This window comes from Notamacropus eugenii, chromosome 5 (assembly GCF_028372415.1).
Source record: "Notamacropus eugenii isolate mMacEug1 chromosome 5, mMacEug1.pri_v2, whole genome shotgun sequence".
Taxonomy (NCBI): domain Eukaryota; kingdom Metazoa; phylum Chordata; class Mammalia; order Diprotodontia; family Macropodidae; genus Notamacropus; species Notamacropus eugenii.
In genome coordinates, this window is record NC_092876.1 from 191,203,237 (window position 1) to 191,220,233 (window position 16,997).

Genomic DNA, 16,997 nt, shown 5'->3' on the forward strand with positions numbered 1-16,997 from the left:
TCCATAAATAAATCACAGCCTTTATCAGAGATTCATAGCCCTGACCTCAAGTCTCTTTCCTAATACATGCTCCTCATAGCTGCAAAAGTGGTTTTCCTTAAATATAAGACTTACTCTACTCAGTAAACTCCATTGGCTTTCTATTCCCTTTTGGAATATATTGAATTATAACATATAATATATGAATATATTAGAATATATTAGGAAAGAATATGTATGTATATATGAACATATGTATATATTTATACACATGTGTGCATACATATGTATACATGTACATATACGTGTGTGTACACAAGCATTTATATATACATGTATATACATGTTTATATATGTACATATACACATAAATTTGAGTATACTAGTATTTTTATGTCTATGTATGCAGGCATGTATTCCTCTGTTTGTTTTTAAAGTTCTTTGAATCTTGGCCTCATCCTATCTTTCCAGTCTCATTATCCATTATCCTCCTTCCCATGCTCTACAGGTCTACTCAAACATGTGTTCATGTTATAACTCATACATAACAATCTACCTCCCATTTACATGCTTTTGCATTGGCTACACCCAGTTCCAGGAATGCACTCTTCCCCCCTCATAGAATCCTTTCTCTCAAGACTCAGCTCTAGCTCTCCCTTACACATGAGGCCTTTCCTGATGCCCTGGCTGCTAGTGCCTTCCTTCCGATTCTATTTTGTATATATTCTGTGTATCTTTGTTACCTACTCTGACGAGCTGAGGGCAAGGACTGCTGCATATTTGTTTTTGCCTCCCCAGTCCTCGGCCCATAGTAGGTATTTAATAAATACTTGTTAGTTGATTGATCACAAGTCTAAACAATATAAACATAGAAGTAAGAGGGAGCTAAATCAACTTCATCAGTAATGCTGACCTATAATTACCTCTAGGAAGCTTCAGTAGAAATTCAGTTTATTATCCGTATTGAGTCGTGTCTGTGGTTCAGCACCGTTCTAGGTGTTATGGGAATACAGATGAACTATAAAACCTAGTTCTTTACCTCAAGTTGTTTAAAATTTGATTGTGAAGTCTGACTATATTAAATGAGTGAGCAATGCAAGGCATGACAAAATTCATCCCCATATCCCATAATCAGCCAAGTACTATTGATTATTTTAATGCTATCCATTCATTCCTTCCTCTCAATCTTGAAACTGCCTTCCCTGACAGGTTCTCATCCCTCATCTTCCTCACCCCACATTTTGTTGTAGAATTAAACTTCTTTAACACCATTTTTTCTGATACCATTCCCCTACCCCAAATTTCTCACTTCTAATTCCTGTTGCAAGAAATATCAGCTCTCTGTTTGACTTTCAATCCCTGTAGTATTCAACCCCCATCTTCCTTCCTTGAGGCCCTTTTTTAATCTCTCCCCCCAACCTAAAGATTTTTCTCTTCCCCAAATTCTCTTCCCCAACTTAGAACAAGTTATGGTCATTCTCACCTTCATACTTTCAATTGCGTTGAATCCCCCATCTCTAATGCTGACTTCTCACCCTTGCTTAGCCAAACTCTCTCTCTCCTTCAAGTTCCACTATAAAGATTTCCCTATTACAGAATTCATTATTCTCCTTCTCCTCTAAACTCTTATAGCATTTATAATCCGTGTCATCCCATTTAATCCTTCTTTAAAGGGCATGCTTTATTTTTAGAAAATGCTAATTCGTCATGTTGTAGTGACAGAAGAAAGCAATGGAGTTGGTTTTAGAAGACCTAGACTGTGATATCAATTCTGCCCCATACTAGATGTATAACTGTAGAAATAACTTAGCCTTTCTGAGCCTCAGCTACCCCACAAGTAAAATGGGGATAATAACGTTGGCCTGCCTACCTCATGAGGTGGTTGTTACCATAAAATGGCTTAATGTCTTTTAAAATGCTTTGAAATTGAAAAGTGCTAAATAAATTCAAGGTGTAATTGCCACCATTTTCATTATTACCACCATTACAACCTTATCAATTCACCCTCAAACTTAACTTGATTCCAGAGTAGCTTATCTTCAACTTTTATGCTACTTGCTTAAAGTGCTTATTAGTTTATCTTTTGGTTGGCAGGTTTTTTTCACTAGCTGTGTGACAACAGATAAGTCACGGAAACTCTCTGAGCCTTTGATTCACATCTATAAAGTGAGGGAATTGACCTCCTCTCTCTTGCCTCCAGAATTCCATGCTTCTGTTATTCTCTTTTTCCTCACAGAGAACTAAGTCTATCTGCTCCCTGATTTGATCAGGGATCTGTCTCTCTTTTAGCCAACAAGATCTCATATCACTTCGACATTCTTTGAGCTGAGTTTGTACCTTTCTGTCTCTCTCCTTTGAGATGTGAAAGTCCCTTGTGTTTTTCTCATTACTTCCTAGGAGAACAAAATCATTCCAACCTCTCCCATCTGCTATCTTTCCTAGTGACCTTTATCACAACACTTCTTTTAGAAATTCCATTGCCCACAGGCTCTCAAGTACAGCACCCCTAAAAGCAGACAAGCAAATTGAACAGAATTTCAACTGGATTGATCACATCAATTTCACCTACAACAGGATCATTCTTTGTGCAATAAAAAATACTTGACAGTAAAAAAGAGAGTTGTACTGGAAAGAGTGACTACTTGACATTAGGAAACCTGCATTGGAATTTGTGCTTCAAAACTTACCAGCTCTGTGGCCCTCTGAGCCTCAGTTTCTCCTGTTATAAACTGTAGATAATAAGTTGTATGCTGCCTACCTCACAGGCAGTAGGTTCTCAAAGCTTATAAAATCTTAAGATACTATATGATTATGAGTTGTGATCGTTATAATAACAATTGCCTAGTGAATGAAATGATGAACAGGTAACCTGTTCCAGTCACAGAAGTTTCTCCCCCATCCTTTTTTAACCAGAGACGTGCATATTAACCAAAATATCAGATTGCTGGGATATTTGAGTAGAAAGGCAAAAGTGTGAAGCTGTACTTCACTGGCTATTAATCTCTCTCCCTAAATCCAAATCAGTTCATTCTTTTGGATGTGGAACATTATATGATCTTGAGCCATAAAATGAACTGTTCAAACACAAAGCATTTATGAATTAACAATCATGCTAGAAAATGGAGTAGCATGCTTGGTTGATGAGATGTGAAATGAAAGAAGTTTCAACCAATGAATTATGGCATATTCATCAATCATATTATTACAGCAATAAAAGGGTATAGAAAATAATGTGTAAATCTATCACTTTCTCTACTATTTGTTCTCTTTGCATCATTTAAAAGTAAAAGGCCCAACTCTTTCCTCCATCTGTTCATGGGGTTCCCACTGAAGTCGATAGAACCCCCGTGAACAGAATAATTATAAATTTTCTGAGGGCTGTGAAATATGACTCCAACATAAGTGTGTTAGGGTTTTAGACCCTGAAAATATTTCACATCTAGAGAAGTAAAATGGTTCTTCAGAATAATAGTGTCTTTGAGGGGTTATGCCATGCTTATGCCACATTGGTTAACTTTAAATCTAATAGTAGTGATTTTTAATTGATTGCGAGAAATAGGAAAAATGGAAACGATGTGTTTCATTGGCTGTATCTAGGCCATGACCTCAGACATCTCAGACATACGCTGTCATTGCCCACTTTTTACACATCAAACTATGGGTGGAAGAGTATAGCTAGCGTCCTTTCTAGGTCTAATATTCTTAGCTTTTTGTAGCAGTAATGTGGAATTGTGGGAAAAGCACTCATCTTAGAGACAAGAAAGTAGGATTATAGTCCCAGCTCAGATAATTACTTTTGTGAGCTTGGGCACGTCATGGAAACACATACCTTCCTAGATGGGAAGGGCCTTTAGAGGGTAGAGAGTTCAAACCTCTCATTTTACAAATAGGGAAGCTAAGGCCCAGAGAGATTAAGCAGTTTGACCAAATTTATAAAAGATAGTAAATGAGTAGGGAAGGTTGGGAAGGAAGAGGAGTTTAGACTTGAACCCAGATCTTGTTACTCAAGTACAACGATTTTCCAACTGTTCTGCCTTGTCTCCTACTTAAAGTATCTGAGATTCAATTTCATCATCTGAAAACTGGAAAAGAGAGTAACCTTAAAGTCCTAGATATATTTGAGTTGCTATTGCTCTCCACTAATGTCTTACTATGCTCTCCTCATGGTATATAAGTAGCCTGGATGCTTGAAGGCTGTGATAATGCAGTGAACCTAAACCAAAACATAGATAGCTAAGAGTTCTCTTTTCTGTGACTCCTCTTAGCTGTGTTTGGACAAGCTCATAATAAGATTGGCTGCATGGTAATGAATTTTTTAGACATTGCAATTCTCAAAGACCATTTATTAAGTCTTCAAGAGATTGTGATCTAGATCGATGGCAGGAGTACCCACTCTAGTGAAATCACAGGTCTTTGAAGAATTATTATTATTTATATTAGTGTTAATTATTTTAAAAGATAGCAATAACAAATTTGGGAAGTAGTTAGCACCCCATGTCCCTGAATGGAGTCCAAGTCATTTTTCATGTTTAATGCTATAAATGATTTCAGTATAGTGAAGCTCTCTTTTACTTCACCATCATTTTTATGAAATTATTCTGGACTAAAATGAAATGAAATGAATTTTTTCCTAATTAAAACTTTTTTGATATAAAAATAGCCTTGAGGTTGATGTGCTAGAACTGACTAGTTATGTGACCTTTGGTAATTTGCTTAACCTCTTTTATTGTCTCTAACTGTATACGATAGGGTTGGACTACATCATCCCACAGGTCTCTTTTAACTCTAGTGTTCTGTAATTGTGAAAACAGCACTGGATTTGGAGGCAGAGTTCCTGGATTCAAATGCTATCTCTGTGACTTACCTGTGTGACCTTTTGCATTACTTAACCTTGCTGGCCTTTAGTTTCCTCAAAGATCAAATGAACATATTGGACCAGAAAAGCGAAAAGAAGTTATCAAGTTACCAAAATTGCTTTCTTTTCCCTTGTGGTTCATAAAAAGGATTATGGCAAGAAATTGTTTAACCCTTGACCTATCCTAAATTTCCATGTATCAAGATATGATATAGGAGTGATAAAACAAACTTCTGAGATGTTAGGAATTCTAATTCAGTTCACTGTGCAGCTTAAGTAACTAACCGACCACCAATACTACTGCTACAACCTTTGCTATCTTCCATAGGAAAATACATTTAGAGATAGAAGGAACCTCAGATGTAAGTCCAATCTCCTGGGTTTAGAGATGAAAAAACTGAGACCCAGAAAGTTGAAATGATTTGCCCCAGATCACAAAGGTATTAATCATGAGAGCTTAAGATTTGAGCCCATGTCTTACTACTCCAGAGCCAAAGCTCTTCTTTTTCTTTCTAAAGATCAGAGTTGGACCATCAATTTTTCAGCTTTACATTTAGATCCTACTATATGGAGTAGTACATTGTCATAGATGCTCATGGCATCAGAAGTAATAGATAAAACTCTAAAAAAGGTTTATTCTAGTCAGTTCAAAGAACAACTGTATGTTCTGATTTTGCTTATCCATCTGTTCCTTGTCAGAATATTCTCTTTTTCAGCACAAATTTGAACTTTCACTATAGACTGGACTGAAAGTTCTGATTTCTCTCCAGAAGCAAACTCTGAGTACACTTTTATACTAATGATAGTATGATAAATACTCTAGATGCAGGTGGCTAGAACTGAAACCAAGCATTCCAGTTTGGTTATTCCTCTTCATGCACCAATAATTATCTTCATGGGATTTATTAGTTCATTTTTGTGACTTAAACATTGAGCCGTATTTTTATCCCTGCAAACTACAAATTTCTTTGGGGAAAAATTGATCTTTTCTTGACTCAAGAATTCTTAAAATAAGTCTGTTTTTACAGTTTATGATTATGTTTGCTAAAGAAAAAAGTCAGCTGCTATAATAGGTATTTCTTACTATAGAGAGATTTCAAAGACCAATAAATACATTGCCATTTAACATAGCAGACACAGCTGGAAAATTCTGGGTCAAGGACAAAATGGCTACTCTATAGTGATATTCCCAAAGTTTTGTATCCCATGCCAATTTTCATGCCAAAATACATTGACTTTGTCATAGCACACCATATGTCATGTTGTACAACTCTGAGATTCTATGACATTCAATCAAAACTTTCCTATCATATATGGGAGGCACTAGGATTCATATAACATATAGGAGGCAGCATGGCTAGACATCTATGTGGTACAATAGATAGAGTGCCTGGCCTGGAATCAAGAAGACTTATCTTCCTGAGATCAAATCTGATTTCAGACAGTTACTAACTGTGTGACCCTGGGCAATTCACTTAATGCTGTTTGCCTCAGTTTCCTCATCTGGAAAATGAGTTGGAGAAAGAAATGGCAAACCACTCCTACATCTTTGCCAAGAAAACCCCAAGCAGGGTCGTGAAGAATCAAACATGACTGAAAAAATGACTGAATGACAACAATATGAATAGAGCTCTGGCTCTGGAATCAGAGGGCTTATGAACTCAGACAACTCATTCAATTTTCCTAGATGTCAGTTTCCCCATCTGTAAAATGAAGAGGTCAGACTAGATAACCTCTTATTTCCCTTTCATTTTTAACTCTATGAGCTGATATAAATCTTATTATACCTTTTTATCTTTAAAATTTATATTTTAATTTACTATGTAGTATTTTCATCCTGCCTACTGTCTGTCCTCTTTCAAAGGGAACCAATACTATGGTTCATTTTGAATGGCTCTAAATGGACCAACATATGCCTGAACAAGAATTCTTTCCACCGTATATCTGGCAAGGAGTCATCCAGATTGTGCTTGAAAACCTCCAGGGGAAAGGTACCCTCTTCTTCCTGAAGCACCTCATCATTCTACTTTTAGATACCTCTGGTTTTATGGAAAGGTTTCTTTCCATTATATGATGTACTCAATAAAGATATATCAAAGCCCAGGCAGCTCTCTAAAACTTCAGATTATAGAGCAGATGCCTATCTTCTTACTAGAAGAAGTTGCTTACTGGAAGCTCCCTATACCCAGGAAATCGTGGTTCTGTTCAAATAAATAAAGACAAACAATAGTATATTGGCACAGTAATTTATAGTGGTGTGGTATTTATATTGTTATTACCCTCACAGAAAAGTTATAAATAGAGAACAGCGTAGCAGGTAACACTCTCACACAATTTTCTTGCTAGTATTAAGGATATTTGATACAATATCAGATGCCTACTGCTGAAGAAAAGGACTTCACTATGACAGCAGAATCTAGGAATCGAGAGACAGTACTCCCTCCACTGACATAGGTTGCAATTCATCTATGATGTGGTATATTGTTTTCGCCTCTTGGTATAAGCTGGCCAAAAAGAAAGCCATCACCCACAGCCAACCTAGTGAGCATATATGAGTGTATCAAGGCAGATTTTCAGATAATGGGCTTCACTCAGTCCTTCACTGAGTCTTACTTAGCCTTTCCATTTTGTGTACAGTCAGCCAAAACTTTGCTGACATGACTTTTGAGAATCCAGAATTCATTTCCACCAATAAGACCTGAAGAGAAATCAGAGCAAGACATAAGTAAAGAAATGATTGTTGGTGTTGGGAAAACCTAGGTTTAAGCTCAGCTTCGTATATTTTCTCAGTATGTGATCCTAGACAAGTCACTTAACCTGTTTCTGTCTTATTTCCTTCATGTGTAAAATGAGAGGGTTGGATCCAATGACAAACTATGGTCCTGAATTCCACAATACAAATTATGGTAAATTTCATCACTATGCATGAACCATTTTAGAAACATGTTTTTGCCAATGAAGGAAACCACTAGGTATAAAATTCAGAAAACTGGGTGCTGAGAGTCGCCACTGGTTACTCTAGACAAGTCACTAAACACCTGGAAGCCGCAGTTTTCTTACATGTAGAATAAGGATAATGATATTTGTTCTACCTACCTTTCAAGGTTATTGAGAGGATCAAAAAAAATTATGTGTTAAATAATTTGTAACCAAATGCTATACAAATGTGAGATATTACTTAACACTTATAAAAGTAAGATATACTTTTATCTAGGGTAAATTTTGTTAAAATCAGATAGATATACAATAATGAATTCATTTGAACCCCAAAGATTCAGTTTAATTTTTTCTGTTAAATCTATTTGTTTTTTATATAAAAGTATGCATTAATGGCAGTAACTTCTATAAGTGTCAGAACAATGTTTTCTTTCATTTCATAGAAAGTCTCAAACATGTTAAAGGTAAAAGCAAGACTCCGCATCTTTTGGGATTTAAAAAAGAAAAATTAAGAGAAGAAGAAGACATAAAATGGTGACCTGTTCAGAGCCCAATATTTTCAATTCCTGGTGTTGATTTGGCTGAATTAATATACCTAAATATATTTGATAAAGTAGATAAGCCTATCTTGTTCAAATAATTTCATGTACTTTATAAAAGAAAAATATTTACAACTTCTAAGTTCCTTCATAATTTAAATGAAGCATATCAAAGGTCTACTTTTGATGGTGATATCCTTCTAACATATAGCATGGCAAAAGTGCCTCCTAAATACCCATAATGAAAATGTTTAATAGGAAGAGTAAAGTCTTTGGGAAATTAAATGAGTGATTATATAAACTTTGCTTTAGTAAATAAATGTATGACAATTCAAGTCTAGTCTTCAGTTGAAGCCTTTCTCACAAGGACTTCATAAAGGAGTAATCCTAACCTTTACTCCCACTTCCACTTTTATCCACCCCCAGGGAGTGTTAAGGAAGGGGCAAATTCTTCCTACAAAGATGGTGTGAGTTTTACATTATTTTCTTTCCTCTGGTAGAAATCTGATCCCTTGTACATTTAGTGTAACCCAGTTATAATCTAATGAACAAATACAAATGCTCTTAATATGCTAGAAGGGAATTTCCTATATTCTTGCAATTCATCATAAGTTCATGATGTTACCTTGTTCAGTTAGTCTGGCGCAAGATGAAGAATTAAGCAGTTCTGTTCAAGTTGTGCCTCTTCTAACCTCCTTATTCTTCTACTCCTAATCCTTAGGGTTACTGTCTTTTTTTCTAAAATATATTCCCTACTTCCACCCCATACCTAGGATGAGCTCTCATCATCAGCTTTCTCAGGTCCTCGAGAAACTATATCTCTTTGACTTCAGGTACAAGGTCTTATGCTAACTAATAGAAAAGGAATTGTCTGTGATGCAGGCATCTGAAAATTATGGGTGGATAAGCCTATACAAGCATGAATAATTTAATAAATATGAGTTACTCTTGCACTCATTTGATCTCTCAATTGGAGGATGTCTCCACTAGCCATGAGAATTTTCAGACTAGAATTTTTCATAGATATGGATATCCCATGTGCTGTTCAACATGACCCTTCCTTGGGGTAGGGCCCCAGGCCTCCACATAAGCAGAATATGAGCCTTTCTTGGCAAGAGCTGTAGTCTTTTAGATTGCAGTGCCCTGTGATCAGTAGATTGGCAGTGGATCGGTGGAGGGCAAGAAGCTAGAGACTGTTGGTAGCAAAGCAGTCAGGATCAGGGAAGTCCTCTAGAGACAGGTTTTTACAATATAGATATCAGTTCCAAGTTTTAGCATTGAAATGTTAGAAAAATCTGAAGCAAAGCTTGTTTTGTATAGCACAACACCTGAATACCAATTGAAAGAAAACACTTGAAGGGCTGTCATTGGTGGTTCAGTGCCATTTAGAAGGAGGTCTTTAGGAGAATACCTCACTGACCTGTGTTTGACCCAGTGCTAATATTTTTATCAGTGATTCGAATAAGAGTATAGATGATGCTTAGCAAACTTTTCAGGTGACACAAAGCTGGAAAGGATTCAAAAAGATCTTGAGTTAGGACACTGAATCAAACTGAAATTTCACAGGCATAAGGATAAAGTCTTATGGTTTAATTCCTAAAGTCAAGTACAAGATGGGAGAGGCATGGATAAATAGAAATTTATCCAAAAACCTGGAGGTTTTAGTGAACTGACGATCAATGAGTCAACAAATAGTGAGTTATGGTGACAAAAAAACGGTAAATCATAGGCTATGCAAAGAGAGGTCCGGTCTTCTGTGCTAAAGCACTAATACCCTGGCTGTATTTTGCCTTGATCACAGGTTGTTGGTTGTGTTAGTCCTTCGTTTTCAAAGAGGACCATGACATCAGAGACATGACTTGCACTTGACTTTGTTTTGAGTGAGGGAGGGCTGTGCAAGGTCACCAAACTCACTTTCTCCTCCTGAGCTATCTGGATCCAGTGACCAGATATTCATCAAGATGACTAGAGACAGCCCAGGATGCAATGGGAGACCTTGTCCTTTTAGGCTAAGACCTTTTCAGGTACTCACTTAAAGTGAGACAATGCCCATTCAGTGAACAGAGCTCTTTAAAAAGTAGTCAGGGGTGACCCCTTTAAATAGAAAATAAATAAATAGATAAATAAATGAATGAATGAATAGATAGATAAATAGATCATGCTAGGAGGGGCAGGAGCCTCAGAGTTATTATTTCAAAGAGAAGCAGTTATGATTGACATTCATTGTAAGCCAAGAAGGTCCAAAAACAGCCATTGAGTGGAGCTTGGGCAACGACCCATTGTTGTTCAATCTATGGGCTTCAGAGTGCAAAGGGTCTAAGGTTTTAGGGAAGAGAAGAAAGGAAAGAAGGAAGGAAGGAAGGAAGGAAGGAAGGAAGGAAGGAAGGAAGGAAGGAAGGAAGGAAGGAAGGGAGGGAGGGAGGGAGGGAGGGAAAAAAGAGAGAAAGAAACAAAGAAACAAAAAGAGAGAAAGAGAAAGAAACAAAGAAAGGAAAAGGGGAAAGAAATTGCCTTGATCAGAATACACGTGGAATATTCTGTTCATTTTGGGATACCACATATTAGGAAGAACATTAACAAGGTGGAGAATATTTAGCAGAGAGTGACTAAGATGGCAAAAAGCATCAAATTCACATAATAGGAGAACTGATTTAAAGAAATTGGATATTTAGCCTGGAAAAGACAAAATCTGGTGAGGTAGGGGTGGCATGGTTGGGATATGATAGATGTCTTTAAATATTTGAAAGTGGAAGAGGGATTAAACTTGTTCTACTTGTCCCAGAATGTAGAAAAAAAACAGTGATGAAATTTGCAAAGACACAGGTCTAGGTCTTATGTAATAAAGAAAATCTTCCTAACAACTACAAGGATCTAAAAATGGACACGCAACTTGGTGATGCAGTGGATAGAGCACCAACCCTGGATTCAGGAGGATCTGAGTTTAAAATCCAGCCTCAGACGCTTACTAGCCATGTGACCTTCTACAAGTCACTTAACCCTGTTTGCCTCAGTTTCCTCATTTGTAAAATGAGATGGAGAAGAGAATGGCAAACCATCTTAGTATCTTTGCCAAGAAAACTCCAAAAGGGGTCATGAAATAATCAACAACAACAAAAATGAAATAGGCTACCTCAGAAGGTGATACATTCCCCTTTATTTGAGGCTCTTCAAGAAAAGTCTGAAAGTCTGTGTCCCAAAGAGATTAAAAAATGGGGGGAAGCTGTTTATAAAAAATATTTATAGCAGCTCTTTTTGTGATGGCTAAGAATTGGAAATTGAAGGGATGCCTATCAGTTGGGCATGGCTGAACAGGTTGTGCATATAATTGTGATAAGTAATTACAACCAGGATGATTTCAGAAAAGCCTGGAAAGACTTACATGAACTGATGAAAAGTGAAGCGAGCAGAACCAGGAGACTGTTGTTTATAGTAACAATATTGTACAATGAAGAACTGTGAATGACTAAGTTATTCTCAGCAATACAATGATCCAGGATAATCCCAAAGGACTAATGATGAAGCATGCTCTCTGACACCAGAGAAAGAACTGATACCATCTGAATATAGACTGAAGCATACTATTTTTCACTTTTTTCTTTTTTTTTATTCTTTCCTTCCTTCCTTTTTTCTTTCTTCCTTTTTTCTTTCTTCCTTTCTTGCATTTAAGTCTTCTTGCACAAAATGACTAATACAGAAATATTTTACATGATTGCACATATATAGTATATCAGATTGCTTTCCGTCTCAGAGGGGGCAGGGAAGGGAAGAAGTGAGAGATGGAATTTGGAACCCAAAACTTTTTAAAGAAATGTTTTAAAATTGTTTTAACATGTAATTGGGGAAAAATTAAATATTAAGTCTGGAAGTTACTTGTCAGATATAATAGAGAGGGAATTCTTGGTCAAGCACAGCTTAAAGTAGATAGCGTCAATCTACTTCCAATTCTGGAAAAGCAGCATTTTTAAATTAGAGTTTCAGAAAATTATGTGGCTAACACATTGAACTATAGAGAAATTTCACAAAGTCCTACATCGTTGTCATCTATTTAAGCAGGATGTCTTTTAAATCCCTAGAATATAATTATAAATTCTCTCCATGATCGTCTCCAGAGAAGGATATTTCCCACTATTCCTAGCTAATGATTCACTGCCTTTATTGGCAGTGTTGAACCACATTGTCCCTTTGTGGTGCAGGCTATTTTCAGTGTTTCTTTGAGGAAAGGAGAAATGATTATTGACACCATACAATAGCTCTTCATCTGACTGACACTGTTAAGCCATTTACTCTGACTGAGAATGTCATTGAAGTGTATCCCTGAAATCCTATATTTTCACATATTCATTTGTGTACAGGCAGCAGTAATTTTTAGGAAAACATATAAAATCAAGTCTGGTAAGTAATTGAAATTTTGGTTATTTCCATAAACATCAATGTGGGAGAAAATTAGATATATATTCAGGATGTACATTTGTGTGTATTATTTTTAATCTTTCAGGATTACTAACTGCTCATTGTAAACAGAGGGTAATTGCAAGAATGTTACAAAGATTTTTAAAATGTGTTTGAATAAATTCAGCAGTTCCGCAATGATATAATTTAATTGTAGTTTGCAAAATTGAGTGTGTTGGGTACACTGATCTTGTTCCCAGGAGCAAAATCAAAATCTCTGTGAATCGTCTGGATTGAATTGTATGCAATTAAGTTTGTCTTGACGAAGTCTTAATTGTGGATATTAAATTGGAGGAAAGTGGATTTCATGTCATTTCCAATTCATTTTACTTCTGGAATGGAATCTCCTACCTAATAAATAGCACATGGATTATTTCCAAACATTTGTTCAATGCATTTTACTCCTATGCATCACTGAAGTTGAAACAGATGTTGCCAACTGTTGTTATTGTTAAACAACTTAAGATGTTCTTATACAGAATTAATCTGAGTTTAATGAATGGTCCAGGCTGCCATCTCTCTCTTGGAAAGGGAAGAAGTAAAAGCAAATTTGGTACTTTAACCAATTGTGCTCTGGACATTTGTCTGTTGCCTCCTCATGATGTGGAGGTGATCCTGGGTTTCTGCAGGTATGGCAATAGAATGAAAGTTCTAACATCATCAACTATGATAGAAATGTTTTGAGTAGTCTTAGTAACAGAGTCTGCTTTCCAAAGACTAAGCCCAGCTAAATACAGAGAATCTTGAACTGTAGCCTGGTCAACTGATAATGAATTGGTCATGGCAACCCATGAAATGAAGAAAAATGCAAAATGACCGTTTCCCACTTCTTCAACATCAGTGACAGAGCAGGGGGGAAAAGTAGAGGGTGTCAAGAATCACTAGACTGTAAGATTGTCAATAGACTTTAATTTAGCTGTTAACACTGTAAGATTGAGATACTTGTCAAGTAACCAAACAAATGAAAAGTGCTATTTGAAGAACTGAATTGTATTCCTCTTAACATTCATGTTTATACATGAAACCTAAACAAAGGCAGAAGTTGTGAGAAAGATGTCTCACATGTTCTCCTGGGAGAGTCAAATAAATAAACTGGTAGAAGAGTTGAATTTCTTGTGTATCCCAAAGCTATAGGAAACATCAGTTCTGGGGATCAGAACTGATCTCCTATTTTGGTATGACTGATAATCAACCAACAAACATGTAGGCAAAGGTTTCTTAACCCTTTTTGTTCCATGAACAGTCCGATTGATCCCATGCACTCCCTTCTCAGAATAATATGTTTAAATGCCTAAGATAAAGTTCATAACATTACAAAGAAAGTTACCAAAAAAATTTTTAAACAAGTTGCTAGACTCCAAGTTGAGAACCCCTGACTGTAAGTACTGGGGGTACAAAGACAAAAGTGAAAGTTTCTGCTCTCAAGGAGTTTAGGTCATACCTAAACACAGATAGACAACACATATAACTGAGGATATACAGAATAAATATAATGTAAATTTTTTGAGGGGAGAGAGTAGTAACAGCTGAGGGGATCAAGAAAAGCTTCATATAGAAGGTACCAATTCTTCCAGTCACCCTAGTTCACAAAATTGGCATCATCCTTGACTCCTCAACCTTACTCACCGCGCATATATAGTCATCAAATCTTATCATTTCAATCTAAATAATGCCTCTTATATACTTATATGGTCACCATTTTCACGAATGCCCTCATCACTTCTTATCTGGACTTCTGTAAAAACCTCCTTCCCAATTAAATCTGTCTCATCCTCTTCTCTCTAATCTATCCTCTGGTTGTTCAGTCTTTTTCAGTCAGGTGCTGCTCTTTGTAGCCCAATTTGGGGTTTTCTTGGCAAAGATAATTGGAGTGGTTTGTCATATACTTCTCCAGTTCATTTTACAGATGAGGAAACTGAGGCAAGCAGGATTAAGTGACTTGTCCAGGATTACACAGCTAGTAAGTGTCTGAGACCAGATTTGAATTCCGGAAGATGAGTCTTCATAATGCTCGATTTCCCATTCCATGCCTTTGCACCGGCAGCACTCTATATCTGGACTGTACCTGTACTTTGTCCTAGCCTCTTAGAATCCCTTCTTTCCACCAAAAATCTGTACAGGATTTTAACTCACATCTTCCAGATTCCAGGCCCAACTGTATCACCTAGTTGTATCACCTAGCTGCCTCTTTTAATATATCCATTATAAGCACTCTTCTTCCAGGCCTCTCTCTGTTTACAGATTTTTACCTCCCTTAACCATGAGGCAAATAACAATTCACACCAGCTGACAGCATAGCATAGGCACAGGTTACGTTAATATTCAGCCAATTTTGCTCCATATCTACATGTCACAGAAGACTATAATTTCTGAAGAATTAGAAATAGGTTATCACTCAGAGGGCAATGGGTGGGTGTGAACAGCCTACAGCACATAATAAATAAGGATCTATGAAGAGTAACAGGAGAAAACAATATCATCGAGGGAATGTATGAAACAAAAAAAGATGAGCTGGTTATATAAGTGAGAGATAAATGGTGTAACACTGGTATCCATATGATGCCAGGAGAATGTAACGGTGGTGCCTAGCATCTTATGTAGAGCTTCTTTGGTGAAATCTTGGGAAGACATAGACAAGAGTCTATCAGAATGGGAAGGCATGGAAGGTGTGAGTTCTCCCTTGCTGGAAGGAATGTCACCATTGAGATCTCAGATCCATTTATGTATTCCAAGAAGAAACTAGCTTTAAGATATAAAAGTGGTTTTTAGAGGTAAGATTTCATATTTTATGTGAAGATTTAAAATGAAATTGAGATAGAAAAACAAAAACAACCAAGGCCAGTGAGTTGCATATTTGCTTTGTTACCAGTTGATTATTTTCTTATTGCATTTGAAAAATATACTAGAAAAATTATTTTCGGCTAGTGTTAAATTTGCTATTTTACCATCTTCCAAGATAAAGGGAATTGTTTTGTGTCTTAGCAAGAATATACTAAGAATTGGATTTAGAATTAAATCTTGGCTTCATCATTTACTGGCTTTGTAACCTTGGGGAAGGGTGCGTAGAGACATGTAGTTTGTGTAATTATTTAATTTTTAGCAATATGTGATAATTATAATGCCATTTAGTATTAACATAGTGAAAACCTCTTTCTCATAATGAAATAACATTATGGTAAATTAAATTCTCTGTTATAGAAATATAAAATTATGCTTACATATATAAATACTATTTGCTATTTACAATAAAAAAATTTTTCATCTGCTAATGATATGCCATGGTACGTACTGCTTGCCATATTTGGTTGGTTTCTTATCATATTTAATTATAACTTTTCAAGTACTTTTCTCTTTAAATATCATGCATTCTGTTTATTATCTTTATGTTAGTAACTAATGAAGGTTTTTTCTTCTTCTGTAGCAGATGGTACGTGAACAGTACACTACAACAACACAAGGCACAAGCCTAGAGAGACCAGAGAACCAGTATGTCTACAAAATTGGCATTTATGGCTGGAGGAAGCGCTGCCTCTACCTGTTTGTTCTTCTTCTGCTTATCATCCTAGTTGTGAATTTTGCTCTGACAATTTGGATTCTTAAAGTCATGTGGTTTTCTCCAGTGAGTATCTTCTTCAATTTCCCATTTCTTTTTTGAATTCTTTGTAAAATCTTTTTTTTCCTTGACTAGCATTCACCTGTGTTGTATGTACACTAGCATCTGTGTATGTACTAGATTTGTTCTTTCCCACTTCAGCGTACTTTCTAGTTCCCCAGGACCATAAGTATAACATTTCTGTTTTGCAGTTTTCATCGCACTATGAATTATGGATTTTTATATGTTTCTGTTAGTCATTATCCTTTAAAGTAGCAGTTTCTGTGCTGATGTCAATTTTGCTTTTCTAGTTGATTGAAACAGTTGTATTTCAAGGATATTTCAGCCTTGCCTCTTTACTATATTTTCCTGGTGTTTTTTTTTTTAGAAAACATGTTTTTTAATTGCATTTAATTTTTCAGAATTTATTTACATTTAGGTCTTGCTACCTGCTCACTTTCTTAATTCTAATTTCTAATCAGTGGTTTTCCACAATCCAAGATTTAAAAACTGAATTAGCTAATAAAGTCCCAAAAGTCCAAAAAGAATTCACACAGCTTTTTAAATATGTATATTACTTCAAAGAAGCCTAAATAACTTTTTGCTACAGTACACTCTAAAACTTGTATGATATTTGAATAAAGTA

General features: G+C 36.1%; 1 protein-coding gene across 3 annotated transcripts in view; it reads left to right on the top strand.

Annotated features, from left to right (window-relative positions):
* The window catches only part of SGCG (sarcoglycan gamma), a 324,273-nt gene that overhangs the window by 84,932 nt on the left and 222,344 nt on the right, over positions 1-16,997 (top strand). For 2 of the 3 annotated variants that reach the window (XM_072611724.1, XM_072611722.1), the window contains exon 2: positions 16,181-16,378. In XM_072611724.1, coding sequence (XP_072467825.1) covers positions 16,181-16,378 — 198 coding nt within the window. The remainder of the gene's footprint in view (positions 1-16,180; positions 16,379-16,997) is intronic. The other variant, XM_072611723.1, reaches the window with a different exon arrangement.